The 14,718-nt window shown below is 40.2% G+C and overlaps 1 protein-coding gene across 1 annotated transcript; it reads right to left on the bottom strand.

The window, feature by feature from the left end:
* Positions 1-347: 347 nt before the first annotated feature.
* Positions 348-13,077, bottom strand: LOC134586361 (protein kinase C theta type-like). Its single transcript, XM_063441836.1, has 8 exons — positions 12,790-13,077; positions 9,125-9,295; positions 7,548-7,639; positions 3,330-3,392; positions 2,642-2,777; positions 1,980-2,156; positions 1,239-1,367; positions 348-479 (listed from the first exon to the last, which is right to left on the bottom strand). The coding sequence occupies exons 1-8, from the start codon at positions 13,075-13,077 to the stop codon at positions 348-350; spliced, it is 1,188 nt and encodes a 395-aa protein (XP_063297906.1).
* Positions 13,078-14,718: the final 1,641 nt, after the last annotated feature.

The following is a 14,718-nucleotide window of genomic DNA, read 5'->3' on the forward strand; positions in this document are numbered from 1 at the left end:
AGAAAAGAAAAACACTGACAGAGCAGTTACATCACTGCCTGTACAGACAAACAAAATCCAAATCTCACTGACACAGCCAGTTACTTCACTGACTGCACAAATCATAGTTTAAAAGAAAGTAAACACTGACTGTGATATTGATGTTACAGCACTATCGCTTTCTAGGTAAACGAAAGGTGACTGGAGTACAACTAAAACGCTGGGCAGGTCTACCCTCATCCCTTTCAGCTTGGAGCTCTCTACCCACAGCCCAGGAGACAACGTAACGCCGTAACTTTACCTTTTCTTCACGGTCCCTCGTTGTCAGGGAAAGAGATGTTGAAGAAAATTCATAATGCTGCAGTAGGCTAGGAGAGGGTGTTAAAAGAAAATCCAAGAAACAACTGCCGCTGCTCTGGTGGAATAGATGGAGTAAATGCTTCGTATCGAGATGTTAGGGTCTCCTGTATTACTCGTGATATTAAGCTCTCCAGTGGTGGCTATAAAGAGAAGACATAAGAAGTTACTGTACTATTTACACATTGTACAACAACACATCCAATAAGAGTTACCATTCCTAGAAAGCAGTATAAGAACACCAATACGGATGTAAAAGATGGCGGAGTGAGATTGCAGAATGCCAAAAGCTATATGGATAAACTGGTGTAATTTTCCTATTATCACAGTGTTCTAGCCATAGTGCCAATGAACAAAAGGAAGAATTAAAGGCTAGATTGCTTCAAGAAACACTATAGTGTTAGGAATGCAAAACTGTTTTCCTAGCACTACAGTCTCCCTATGCTTCCACTGCACCCAGGCCATGAGCACTTACCTGATTCCAGCGCTAGGGTCCCTGGGTGCTGGATCAGGGTCCTCTTTCTTCGACCTCAGTGTGATCTGGAAACCTAATGTGGATTAACAGTGAGCACCACCCCAGCATTAGGCCTTCCACACCGTGCTTTCCTATGAGGTTTTTCAAGATAGTTGGGTACAAAGGGACAGGCACAGCTGTTTGGTTAGGGACAGCGGTGTATGGATATGGCTGGAGTGGACACTTTAGAGCTTGCAGTGCTGCCAAGTTTAGATATTGTTTCCAATTACCCCATAATACTCAGATATACATAGTCCCAATCACAACCAGTAATCCACGGTCACACCATATTAGCCCTTTGATCGTCCCTATTATATTTTCATAAACTAGTCACTCATTTTGTTACATTGATTTTTCTGGTCTCTGTTTGAAGTTTCCGTATACTTACTGTTCTTAGCACAAAGGGGGGATCTAGCCTGCCAGCCTCCAGCTCATCCCAGTCAATGGACTGGAAGAAAGGATGGAATCGGATGCTGCTAGCTGCCCCCAAGCGCTGAGATGGATTTTTGCACAGGAGCTGCAAATGGAAGAGTAGAATGTCAACAATAAAACCGCCACTGCCTTTATTCATTTACTAAAACACATGCAAACACAATATAGATATCTGTAAATCTGTATGCAGCATCACAAGGTTAAAGGGACATTCTAAGAATCAAAGGTGCAAGATTATTACTAGTACACTCGCTTTTATCTCCACTCGACTTCATATGTTGAATGCAGTGTTTAAGGTTCTCCTGCTCTCAATAGGAGACACTACCTAACCCAGCATCAGTTCCCGATTCTCTCTAGTTTTAGTCATTTTATCACTGTGTTCTTGATTGTTTAGTTGTGTATATATTTCATTTCCTGAAATCCCCTCCTTAAATATTATCCTGTCTTATACGACTTTAAGGAATCTTCCCAGCTATGGACTGCTGGTATGAGCTATAAGCATTTGACTGAATTAATATATCTTTTTTTCGATATTACCATATATAGACACCATTGTCATTTATGGCCATTCCGTGTCACTCTTTGTTAATAGTTTTCTATAAATATATGTTCTCTTTTTTTTTTAGCTGTGCAAAGAGTAAGATTTTCATAGAATTGTTATCTTTTTCATTAATCTAGACTGCCGGTTCATACACACCGAAATCACGAGATCTTTGACCTGTTTTCTTTGACACTCAGGGTGGTCTGTGGTGTCATGAAGCATTGTTTGGGCAGCATTTGGATTTTTTGGAAATGCTCTCTTGGCCAGTTTATGAAGGATTAGACCATAGGCCCACCAATCTACTGCAGCATTGTATTTTCTTCCTTTCCGCATCTGCCAACATAATTTCAGAAATGATTAGTCAAGTGTTTCCTTACAGGAAAGAAGGTATTACTGTCAATTATAATGCTGTTCTCATCGTCTGCCTATTAAAATAGGCAACTTATAAAAAATATATATTTCACTACAAATGTGCAATGATTCGGAGCAATATGACTGGTTGGGACAGTATAGACAATCACTGAAGGTGTTTTTCAATTTTAAAGAATTGTCTTTAAAGTTTGCAGGACCTAGCCAAGCACTATTGCCATTAGCCATAATAAATAAAGATGTTAACCCATGCTCATTATAATATCAACCATAATACCTTATTACAAAGGAGAATAACATGAGCATTGATAGAAATGTTGAATTCTAGTTCTTCATCTTCATAGCTATAAAGATCTGTTTAGCTACAGAGTGATTGTTGCTCTTGGTGAGGTGTAATATGATCAAGTCATGTAGCCTCAAACCCAAACAGTAGCCATGGTCAATCCTACCTCTGGAGCCATATAATCTACAGTGCCTGCGTAACCCTTTGCTTTCCTCTTGCCGTGCATCTCCAGCGCCAGACCAAAGTCGCCTATCCTGATGTGACCCACTTCATCCAGCATGATGTTCCTTGGCTTTATGTCTCTGTAGAGAGAAATATCATAAGATTTATAGTTTATTGAAGATCTGTCATGAAACAGGTCGTTTACATGGCTTACCAATAGTAAAATACTGGAAGTATGTACAAATCTATTTATGAGCTATAGCCAATCAATGAAATAATGCCCCATCAATTCACAGAGAAATGAAACAGGCTGCTTATACCTGAATTTAGGAGACAATTTAAAAAAGGATTTTGTAATTAAGTTTTAATTAATGCAGTTTTCTACATTTCTCTTAATCAGGTGGACTAGAAATGACCATTCTGCTTCTTTCTTTCTTATCCTGCCCTTCCTTTTTTCTGCTCTGCCCAACACGAGTACATGTTTTTCTCAAACGTAAGTAAAAAGCCTCTTCTTAGTGTTAAGTTGAAACGGTTTGTAAAATGCCCTCTTACAGGTGAAGTGTGAGAGCAAAAAATCTTAACTCACCTGAGAGAAAGGTAAAAATGTAGCTAAACAATATGGATAAAAAAAGGACCGCACAGTGTAGAGAGAGCAAGCTTATCAATATATCGCTTAACGAAGATGTGTTTACCGATGCACAATGTCGTGTTGGTGGAGATATTGGAGTCCACACGCAATCTCCGCAGCGAGGAATCTGATAAACAAGAATTCAAATATTAATCAACAAAGTATTTAATATAAAATGAACTTACTTCTTAAAATGAGATATTCCTAAATGAGCTGACCTAGGGAAAATCCACTGTAATAATTTATATATATATAAAATCAGAGCTCTCTCCTGCCTACATTATTCACTTTTCTTACTGTCACATATACTTTTTCTAGTATTATTGGTGTGAATACTTTTTATTATCAAATATGTTTCTATTGCAAACTTCAATAATATTTCTCTGTATAACACGTGTATACCTTGTTAGGACATCTATACCATACATAGCAGGTATCTTCTTATCCCTTTTATTGACTAGCTTCCTTTATATTTGCTATTACTCATTGTGGCAATTTTCCATCCATTTACATAGCTCTTCCATGTTCGGTTGTATGCAAAACTTATTGTGCTTATCTGATGTTCATATTGTTGCCTAGTGTTATGTGTAAAATCAGTATTATATGTTATGAGTCTATTTAGCACCAGTTGCAGTAGGTTTTTATCTATTTTGAGCTCCTCGGTATATCTACATCTTTGATCTGCCTCTAATTACAGTTTTTTTCTTCACCAGCTTGTCTTTCTCACTCTGTATTGTCTATCACTGTATGAACTCACACACCGGCATACTTGCTCTAATTTCACATGTTGATCACTGGTTGCATGCAGCACACACTGTGATTTCACTGTTTACCCTTAGACACTTCAATCACACGCAGCCACAGTCCTCTATCTCCTGCATCTCCTCCTATTTGTCGATTCTCGGCTTCTACATTTGATGATCGATTGGACTCATGTACAGATATGCTTTAGCTGAGATACTTTAGTAACAAGACTTCACTCTTTCTACCCTTTCCTCCTTGTTTATATGTCGTTGTTTTTATACCCCGACACTCTTTGTTATACATTGTATGCTTGTTTCTTAGCAACACTAGGTGTATGTGCCCACACATTTCTACATCATCACGCAACATGGGTTCATACTGAGTTAGCATTTTGTAGAATATTTATATTCAGAGTATATTTATTGTATGTATATATGTTTCAGACTCACTGATGTTCCTAATTTTTCTAAATTCTTTATCTATGGCATTCACCAGTGTCTACCAACCAATGCTAATAGTAGAAAATGTGGTGGTGGGCAGCTGTATATTGTTTATTGATAACTGTCTCCTTTCACGACCACCCAAATTAATTCCTTTCCAATCCTCCTGTCAATATATACAGTGGCTCGATGTTGAGAATTGTACTTCTGTTCTTTTAATAGAAAAACATTATTTAACATTGTTCCATAAACTTTAATGATATTTTTAATCTGTGAATGTTTATGTTGGGTGATTTGGTCATTATTTAAACTATTAGTATTTTATTTGAAACTTCAGGGTTCCTTTACCGACCCTCTTTTCCATGGGCGTAGGAACCCCAAAAAATCTGGGGGGGATAGCATTTTTACTCGCCGGGTATATTCTTATTCCGTAAACTAGGAGTTGTTTATCCCATTGTACAGCGCTACGGAATTTGCAGTCGCTATATAAATGATTAAATAATAACATTAAAGGGTCACTACAAGGAAGGGGTTTTACTTACCCGTATACAGCGCCGGGATCCTCCTGATTAGAACCACCCCTACCCTTCCCATGAATATTAGAACCACCCCTACCCCTTCCATGCACAAAAGAACCCCACCTACCCCTTTCACGCATTTTAACCCCCTACCCCTTCCATGCATATTAGTACCCCCCTAACCACTTCCATGCATATTAGTACCCCCTAACCCCTTCCATGCATATTATAACCCACCCTACCTCTTCCATTCATATTAGTACTCCCCTAACCCCTTCCAATAATTTTTCTACCTCCCCCCTCCTCCCATCCATATTAGTAGCCCCCCCTAAACCCTTCCAATTATTTTTCTACCTACCCCTCTCCCCCTATCCTTATTAGTAGCCCCCCTAACCCTTTCCAATTATTTTTCTGCCATGTTAACTAACGCCAGTGCTGGAGTGCCGCCGTGTTTACATTAAAAAGTCTGCAAGGACAGGCTATAGACACCAGAACCACTACATTAAGCTGCAGTGCTTCTGGGGACTATAGTGTTTCTTTAATGTGAGGTAAATTAGAGATTAGTGCCACGAATAATATGCTAGATTGCCTACTTACAACCAGATGAGGATGATGATGGGCTCTAGCTGCAGTCTGGCTCCACTGGTCTGGTGTAGAACAGGCTCTCTGGAGGCTGTTTGTAACTGTGGTCCCAAAAATCAATGTTCTGTGAGAACGGGAATCAGCTCCATTTTTTGGGGGCCCTTTACACAGCTCAAGGTCTGGGTCCCAGGGTCCACCTTCACGTTCCACCAATGAGTTTGTTCACAGGGGGTGGAGTGTGTAGGGGATGTCCTAATATGTGTGTAAGGAATGCATTGTGTGAATCTGTGTTTGTATGTGTAAGGGCTGCAAGGTGTGATTCTGTGTATGTACGGGATGCAGTGTGTGCATTACAGTGCTTACAGTGTCTGTAAGGGGTGCATTGAGTGTGTGTACGGGGTGCATTGAGTGTGTGTAAGGAATGTGTAAGGAATGCATTGTGTGTTTCTGTGTGTGTAAGAATTGTGTAAGGATTGCAAGATTGTGTGATTGTGTGTGTGCCCCCCCCTCCCTCCCTGTTTCTTTCTCCCCCCTCCTTGTTTCTTTCTCCCCCCCTCCCTCCCTGTTTCTTTCTCCCCCCCTCCCTCCCTGTTTCTTTCTCCCCCTGCTCCCTCCCTGTTTCTGTCTCCCCCCCTCCCTGTTTCTTTCTCCCCCCTACTCCCTCCCTGTTTCTTTCTCCCCCTACTCCCTCCCTGTTTCTTTCTCCGCCCCTCCCTCCCTGTTTCTTTCTCCCCCCTCCCTGTTTCTTTCTCCCCCCCTCCCTGTTTCTTTCTCCCCCCCCTCCCTGTTTCTTTCTCCCCCCCTCCCTCCCTGTTTCTTTCTCCCCCCTCCCTCCCTGTTTCTTTCTCCCCCCTCCCTCCCTGTTTCTTTCTCCCTCCCTGTTTCTTTCCCCCCTCCCTCCCTGTTTCTTTCTCCCCCCTCCCTCCCTGTTTCTTTCTCCCCCCCTCCCTGTTTCTTTCCCCCCTCTCCCTCCCTGTTTCTTTATCCCCCCTCCCTCCCTGTTTCTTTATCCCCCCTCCCTCCCTGTTTCTTTACCCCCCCTCCCTCCCTCCCTGTTTCTTTATCCCCCCCTCCCTCCCTGTTTCTTTATCCCCCCCTCCCTGTTTCTTTATCCCCCCTCCCTGTTTCTTTATCCCCCCCTCCCTCCCTGTTTCTTTATCCCCCCCTGTTTCTTTATCCCCCTTCCGTTTCTTTATCCCCCCTCCCTCCCTGTTTCTTTATCCCCCCCTCCCTCCCTGTTTCTTTACCCCCCCCCCTCCCTCCCTGTTTCTTTATCCCCCCTATCTCCCTGTTTCTTTATCCCCCCCTCCCTCCCTGTTTCTTTATCCCCCCCCCTCCCTCCCTGTTTCTTTATCCCCCCTCCCTGTTTCTTTATTCCCTCCCCTCCTTGTTTCTTTCTTCCCCCTCCCCTACCTGTGTTGTAGCGTGGCCGAGCTGTGTACTGTCCGCGGGTACAGGGAGCTTTTGTTTCCTGTATCCGGCGGACTAACAGGAAGTGCACACTCAGTGTTCACTTCCTTTTAGTCCGGCCGGGTACAGGAGACAGGTTCTCCCTGTACCGGCGGACTATACAGGGCTCGGCCACGCTACATTGAGGGAGTGACAGGAGGGAGCGCTGAGCGCTTCCCTCCTGTCAGCCCCTCTCCTCTGGCTGCGCCCGGGCGGTGCGCCCTCATGGACGCACCAGCCCGGGCAGAGCTGCAGCCGCCTGAGGCTCTCTGCAGAGCGCTCGGGCGGCTGCAGCAGAAGGGGGGCCGGCGGAGCTGGGGGGGATTTCCCCATTACCTGTCCCCCCCGCATGATTTGCTGGGGGGGATGCGTCCCCCCCATCCCCCCCGGTTCCTACGCCCATGCTCTTTTCCAAAAAAAAATCTTTAAATGTGACTCTTTCCTCAGCCCTTGTCATATTTCTTCCTGTTAAATCTTCTCATTGCTCTGACCCATATTTCCCCTCTCATCGTCCGGTCTCCATTTTAAGCATCGTCTTTTAAGACTTACATTGCAATGCAAGGTTCCAGTCTGAGGTTTCTTTTCAGGAAGCTGTCAAGATCACCACCATGCAGATACTCCAACACGTAGCATAGATGGGTCTGGTTGACAATAAAATACAATGGGATATACTTCACAACACAAACACTTAAACATCAAACAGAAAACTTGTTAAAACATAATTTCTCGTACTTTGCAATTATTTTTTCTATGGCAATCTAAATCCTAGAGCTGTGAAAACAAACAAACAATGGTCTGTTTAAGGAACCAACTGTAATGGAGTGCCTTTGATCACTGTGTTTATGCCATTTTGAGAAGAAAAAAAAACAGGCGGAAACATGAATGCCTTGATTTATAATCCTTAAAACCTATTAAGATTGGAATATATATATATTTAAAAAAAAAAATAACAGATAAATCAGAATGTAACCCAAAACTAACACTAGATGTTTTCTAAGAGTAAATTTGGTGATACCACTGATCACTCCTGAATAGGCAAATTCGCAATAATTTTTTGCTTCCCGTTAGCCTTGAAATATCGGAAATTCAATTCTTCACCTAAGTTTTGAAATATCGAAACTTCAAACAAAGTGCAAGAGTTCAGAATGTTGGCAAATACAAAATTATAGCGTTTTGGCATCAAGTTGAGATTGGCGCATTGAAACATAATTTTTGTTCTTGCCAGCACAAACATGATCCTCTGCATTGAAACTGACATGAGAACCCTCTGCAACGACTCCTAGGGTTGAGTGTGCTGATTCTCTTTGTTCCTGAGAGATGGAACATTCCTTTGACACTTTATTTTTAGTGTCACTGGTGCCAGGAATCTAGAAATCCCTCTGACACTGCACTTGAGAGTTCAGCACTTTTAGTGCTTAAGGGACTGAGCATCTCTCTAGTACTGTAACTGCTATTCACATCAAGTTAACAAAATACATAGCACAAACACAATTAATATTGCAAACTTTGAAAGAAATGTTTAAAATATAGCCATGTGAAATATGCAAATAACACAAAATAAGTACAAATTTGAGCATTCCATATGTAGCCTAATGGATAATGCAAAAATTACTCTTTCTAATTATGAGTTGCTAATCTTTCTTAATCTGGATGGAGTTAGTGAACGAGCTAGGTATGGGTTAGAAACTATACAAAATCAAGTCCTGTGCTTAAACGCCCACTACTCCTGGCAGCAGCAGTGACTATGGTACACATAAGCCCCAATACATACAATATAAAACAAAGCAAAAGAGTTACTTGCTCACTATCCCAAATCCCTGTGGACATTTAAATAACTGGAGGCTTTTTAGTATCACTCAAAAATACCCTTCTTTATCTCATTAGAGATTTTTACCTGTTAGCTGAAGACAGGAAGGTGAATTTTTAGTGTAGGATTATTCACCTAAGAGGTTTGCCTTAACGTGGCAGGTGAGTTTATAGTAGGCATAGTGCACAAGTAACTTTTTTTCTTTTGTATATATTGGTTAGAAACCAATTTGCCACAGAAAATTTAAAGCAAACATCTGCAGATATATTGCTGGTTGGTTTGTTAATGGAAAGTTGATTTATGACCATTAAGGAATTACCGGGATCTGAAACGCTCCATAGGCTTTGGTTAGGTAAGGACTTCCGGCTGCCATCTCCAGCACTCGACGTTCAGTGAGTGTCCTCTCGGAGGCTTCAGTGAGAAGGTCTTTCTTTCTCACTATTTTCAAAGCCACCACCTTCTTCGTTGTTTTATCCGATGCCAGGAAGACCTGAATGACACATAAATAAAAAGGCTTTCAGAATGTTGTGTCAATCCTTGTGTGATAACATATCTATTAGCATGATGTATTTGAAGGAAAACTGACACAAATGTTTTAAATGTAGCAAGCTATATTTACCTTAAAGGACACTATGGGCACCCTGACCAGTTCAGCTCATTGAAGTGATTTGGGTGCATAGTTCCAGGCTCCTTGACCCTGCAAAGGTAATTATTGCAGTCTTTAATAAACTACGATAATTACCTTTGAGGGTAAACTCCAACTCTAGTGGTTTTCTACCAAACAGCCACTAGAGGGACTTCCGGGTTATTAGGTGACATTTGGTCGCCTAACTGACGCTGGACGCCCACACGCTATGCATGAGGACATCCAGTGTCATGTTAAACCCCCTATGGTAGAAATACTAATGCAAGCATGGCCATTGCCGTGCATACGCATTAGGTCTTCCCTGCCGGATGACGTCAGCAGGGGAGGAGCAGAGGCAAACCCAAACCAGCGCCGACAGGGCTTTAACTCCTTCTGCAGCACGGGGGTGAGGGCTGTGAGGCAGGGGGAAGCTATGGTGCCAGGAAAACAACTTTGATTTCCTGGCACTATATTTTCCCTTTAAGAAACCTACGGTGTCGTTATTATATTATAGACATATCTTGTAAAATACATTACTATTTTGTTTTTTAGCCTTTCTCCTTTAAACTATCTTTAATATGCCCTATGATCTCATTACACCTAAGTTGATCAACAACACAACAGAGTAGCTGTGCACAAATCCAATCCCTGCCCTGTTTATATACTGAAGTCTGTACCAGATATGGCTGATTGAAGCTAATGTATCAGATAGATTGTGATAAAAGCATATTTATTCACAGTGTTTAGCATTCTAATGGTATACCTAAACCATTGGCACCACTTATAATTTATAGCAGCGATGGCGAACCTATGGCAGGCGTGCCACAGATGGCACGCTGAGCCCTCTCTGTGGGCATGCTACCATAGATCACTGCTAGGGTGCCCAGCGGTGTATTCACCGCGAGGCACTGCCTTATGGGCAGCACTGCCTTATATTCTGGGGGACCCAAGAGCTGGCCGGCTGGCCACCTTTGGGCCCCCCCATGAGGCGGGCGGCAGCTTCTATTGCGCAGCAACCTCGCGCTGCTTAGTGATGCCGGGAGCCAGAATATGATGTCAGACCACTCACAAATCCACTCACTCTTTACTTGCTAAGGTGCTCCTCCAGCCTTTTAACAATACATACACTCATAGAAGGGCACTTACTGGTCATCTTAATTTGCAAACTTTATTCACCAATTGATTGATTTATTCACCAATTAATTATCTTGCGTATCTGCCCCCTGCCAAATTAAGAAGTAATGCGTGCACGCTCCAGACACAGACACAGGTTTCGGGTTAATGAAAAACTTGAGGAATGTTTATTCTGAGGGGACGTTATGCCCCTTATAAAGCAAAATTACATCATATGCATTGTCAGAGATAACATGGAATAATACATCAATAATTGGAGGTCTCCCCCAGATTCCAGCGCCATCTTGTTAATAAGGGTGTTAGTCGATGTCAAGGGGAAACTCCCTAGCGGCCATTTTAGGTAAATCACATATAAAGTTGAATAATGCTGATTGTAGTTATGCTGAGTAAATAGGCATTTTACTAACATAAATTGGGTTAATATTTTTGTCCACAACACCAATGTTCAGTAACTTTACAGTATCATCAACGTTTCAGTCCTAGTCCGGATGAGGACCGAAACTTTGATGGTATGGTAAAGTTACCGAACATTGGTGAATAAAGTTTGCAAATTAAGAAGACCAGTGAGTGCACTACTTTGAGTGTGTATATATATATTATTTTTTTTACCACACACGGAGAATATTGCTGTAATTGAACAGAATATTTTTATTATAGTAGCGCACATCAGCTTTAGAAAATACACAGCAAAAATACAAATATCAGCACAAACAATAGCACAAACAAAAAGAGAATCCAGTGCATTGGTTCTTAACAGAGACCCAAATGTTACAAATGATACAGTATTAGCTGGATGACCCATTGTACATTCACATAATTAACACAGTAACTTCCTGTGTATTGTAGTATGTAAGGAAGTATACTCTATAAAGCTTTATTAAATCTTCAAAATGTGAAAATATCCTCTATTGCACTTCTATTTATTCAATCCATAAAACATAAGCATAGTAAATGTTTTCTTAAGTAGAAATGATTAAGTTTTCATAACAATAGACTGTGATACAGTTTCCATTGACATTTAGTAGAAATGTATCTCTCTCGCTATCCTACTGTATCTTTGAGAATGTCCATCATTCCTATCAGGTCATGTGACCAGGAAGTAGCAATTGTAGTGACAGTTGGAGTGGATTAAACTGGCCATAATTACAGTGAAAAATCACAACAAACACTATCAATTTCCAGTACTACTAACTAAATGACAATTAAATATCCAACAGAGGAACATGTAAGAAATATGGAATTTATTCACCAAAGAGTATGTTGATGTCAATTGAGAAGGCAATATTATTTGGGTTAAAATGGGTGAAGGCCTACTTTAAGCTAATTTTTATAATTCTTCCCATTACATACTGTTTAGTGAATTAACCCTCATCTACCTATTGTTCCTGTGTCACTGTGTAATTGTCTCATTTATTGTACATTTCCCCCCTTTCATAATATTGTAAAGTGATGCAGAATTAGTTGGTGCTATATAAATGCCAATAATAATAATAATAATGATAACCTTGTTTGGTTTTTAATACTGTGCACTGCTCATAGAACTAATCTTAAAATAAAGTAGAGACAAAATGGGAAGGTGGGACCTCCCACTTGAAAAGTGGGGGGAGGCAGGTTTCACTGAGATTACAACCTATTAAAAAATCATTCTTAAATAGAAGATATTTTAAATACAATTTTATTAGAAAAATGGTTAAAGGATTTATACCAAGTAATAATGGATGAAAAAATTATCTAAAATAAAAATGTGTAACAAAAAACAAACAATAAATGAAAGAAAGGGGGGCAGGTCTGGTCTTAATTATACCAGTGCTAGTCTAATTTGTAACGTTACACAGAGTTATGCCCGTATTACTCACCTAACCCTATCTAAACAACAGAATAGGTTTTATAACCTATCTCTGAATCTAATTTTTCAATAAATTTTCTCATTGATGCTAAAATAAATTGACATAAAGTTCAATCTTACAGGGGAGCAAACAGAATATATTAATATATTTTCAAGTTAAAACCAGCAATAGATTAAACAAAGTGACCACAATCAGAGACAAATCACATGTTTAAGCTTTTGAATATAAATCTTTAAATGATTTGATAAGGGTGTACATCCTATAACCAATTATTGAGAATTATATTAATCAATAATGTGTTACATCACCCCTAAAAATTCAGTTTCTTTTGTAAAAAATATATCTGCTGTGTAAATGGATATTTCACAAATTGCGTACCTTTCCATAGCCACCCTTGCCAAGCAGTCGGTGGAATGTAAATCTCTCCAGCGAAAGAGATGAATCCAAAGATGGACCTGGATCTTCTGGAGAGTTGCTGATTTCTCCATTAATTTCCTCTTCACTCGCGCGTTGTTTTCCTTCTTCATCTTTAGGTTCTTCTTTCTTCCTTTTCTTCACCTGTAGCTCTTTCCTGATGTCACTGTCCTTGTTGTCTTCTTTTTGTTGTGTTCTTCCTCTGCTCTCTACGTCTTCAGCGGTCCTCTTCTTTGTCTTCTTACCATCCATGTTTGAGTTTGATTATTTTAATCCACGAATTGTCGAATAAAATTTTTGCCAACTGTCACCAATCAAAATCGCTCTCAAAAGGTTTGAAGTGAAGTGGCAGGTGCATGAGCCAAGTTCTATGTCATGAGTTCTAAAGTGCTCTGATTGGTCAGAAACTGCATCGTGTTGTTTATTTTGTTTATTTTTAAATCCCAATGATTATTATTTTTATTTTCTATTCATCTTTTATAATAAATAATTCATATTTCTTAAAACTTTTTGTAAATGTATAATTTCAAATATATTTTAGGTTTAGTGTTTAGCTTCTCATCTATGTCATTTGTGCAGAGCTGGCAGTAAATATGGCCACCTCAGTAGAGATCTACATGTCCATTTTCTTACTCGGTGTCTGAGTGCGGCACACTAGGCCTTGTTACTGCACCAGGTTGTGTGCGTGCATCCTTTTGACATCTATATTTAATCTGTACAGTTGCTGCTCACTTAATTAGGAAATTGTATAGAGGTTTAATATGTACTTAAAAAGGACCTTGTCACCCACGCATTTTGTGAATGAAAGCTCCATTTTGAGTACTCGCTTTGTGTCCGACAGTCTCTTTGGTTATTACTGACCGATGCAGTATATCAGTTCATTCTGATTTGCGGCAGTGCATTTAGGCAACGTATTGCCCCACACAAAGTCCTCTATGCTGTTAGCATGTAGCAAATTACCACTTATAGGTATCAGCAATTTAGGGCAAGAACAGGCAATTAATGCCCTAAAAAAATTATCTTTTGTTTTTTTCTTGTTTTAGGTAAAGGGGCACCCTGAGCACCAATACTATTGCAGCTTAATATAGTGGTTTTGGTGCCTTGGTGCTCTCTTTGTATGGTGACAAGTATAACCATTGCCATTTATGAGAAAAAGTGGTGTTTATGTTTGTCAATCAGTGTGCCTCTAGTGACTGTTAATCGCACTGCGTTTAGAGGCATTTCCATGTAAAAACGTGTGAAGTTTTCTTTGTTTGACATCATGATGATGTCAAACTCAGTCAAGTCTCTCCATAGAGAAATACCGTAATGCATCTCTATGAAAAGAATCCTATAGCCAATTGCCATGCATGCACAGTAGGATCCTCAATGCTTTTCTATTGAGGGGTGTCCTGAATGTAAAAACCAATAAGAACATTTTAATGTTAAAAGTACTATATGTAATCATAAATGCTGCCTGAGCCACTATTTATTAGAGATTATAAATGAGGCAAAATATAGTATACAGGATCTGGACGCCTTGCCTGACAGTCCAGCTTAGTGCTAGCATTGGCACATGCCCCTTATCATTATAAATACTGGCCCCACAGGCAGGGGATTTCAGTAAATGGATTGTCTTGCTGGCCCTAATCCTAACTTGAACCCTAATCTTTTCAAATAGTGTTTTATTATTATTATTTTTTTGTAAAGAAAATAACGGTAAAAAAGTCAAAACAATTCATCCACAACTGTATATATAGTTAATGTTAGGGCCACCCAGAACTTCTTGCGGTAGTAATATCACTGCAAATTTGTGATCTCTATGGGAAAAGCAAGTCTTATGGCTTGACTGGTGTGCAGTTTTATGTTTAACATTTAACACAATGTTAAACAAAAATCTGCACACCAGTCACA

The sequence above is a fragment of the Pelobates fuscus genome, chromosome 2, assembly GCF_036172605.1.
Source record: "Pelobates fuscus isolate aPelFus1 chromosome 2, aPelFus1.pri, whole genome shotgun sequence".
NCBI lineage: Eukaryota > Metazoa > Chordata > Amphibia > Anura > Pelobatidae > Pelobates > Pelobates fuscus.

Bases quoted from the DNA above. Each gene is read 5' to 3' on its own strand.
- LOC134586361 (XM_063441836.1), bottom strand. From the start codon at position 13,077: ATGGATGGTAAGAAGACAAAGAAGAGGACCGCTGAAGACGTAGAGAGC. The intron at 9,296-12,789 runs GTACGCAATTTG...TGTGTCATTCAG, and splicing joins GCAAGGGTGGCTATGGAAAG to GTCTTCCTGGCATCGGATAA. The intron at 2,778-3,329 runs GTAAACACATCT...TTCTCTCTACAG, and splicing joins CAACACGACATTGTGCATCG to AGACATAAAGCCAAGGAACA.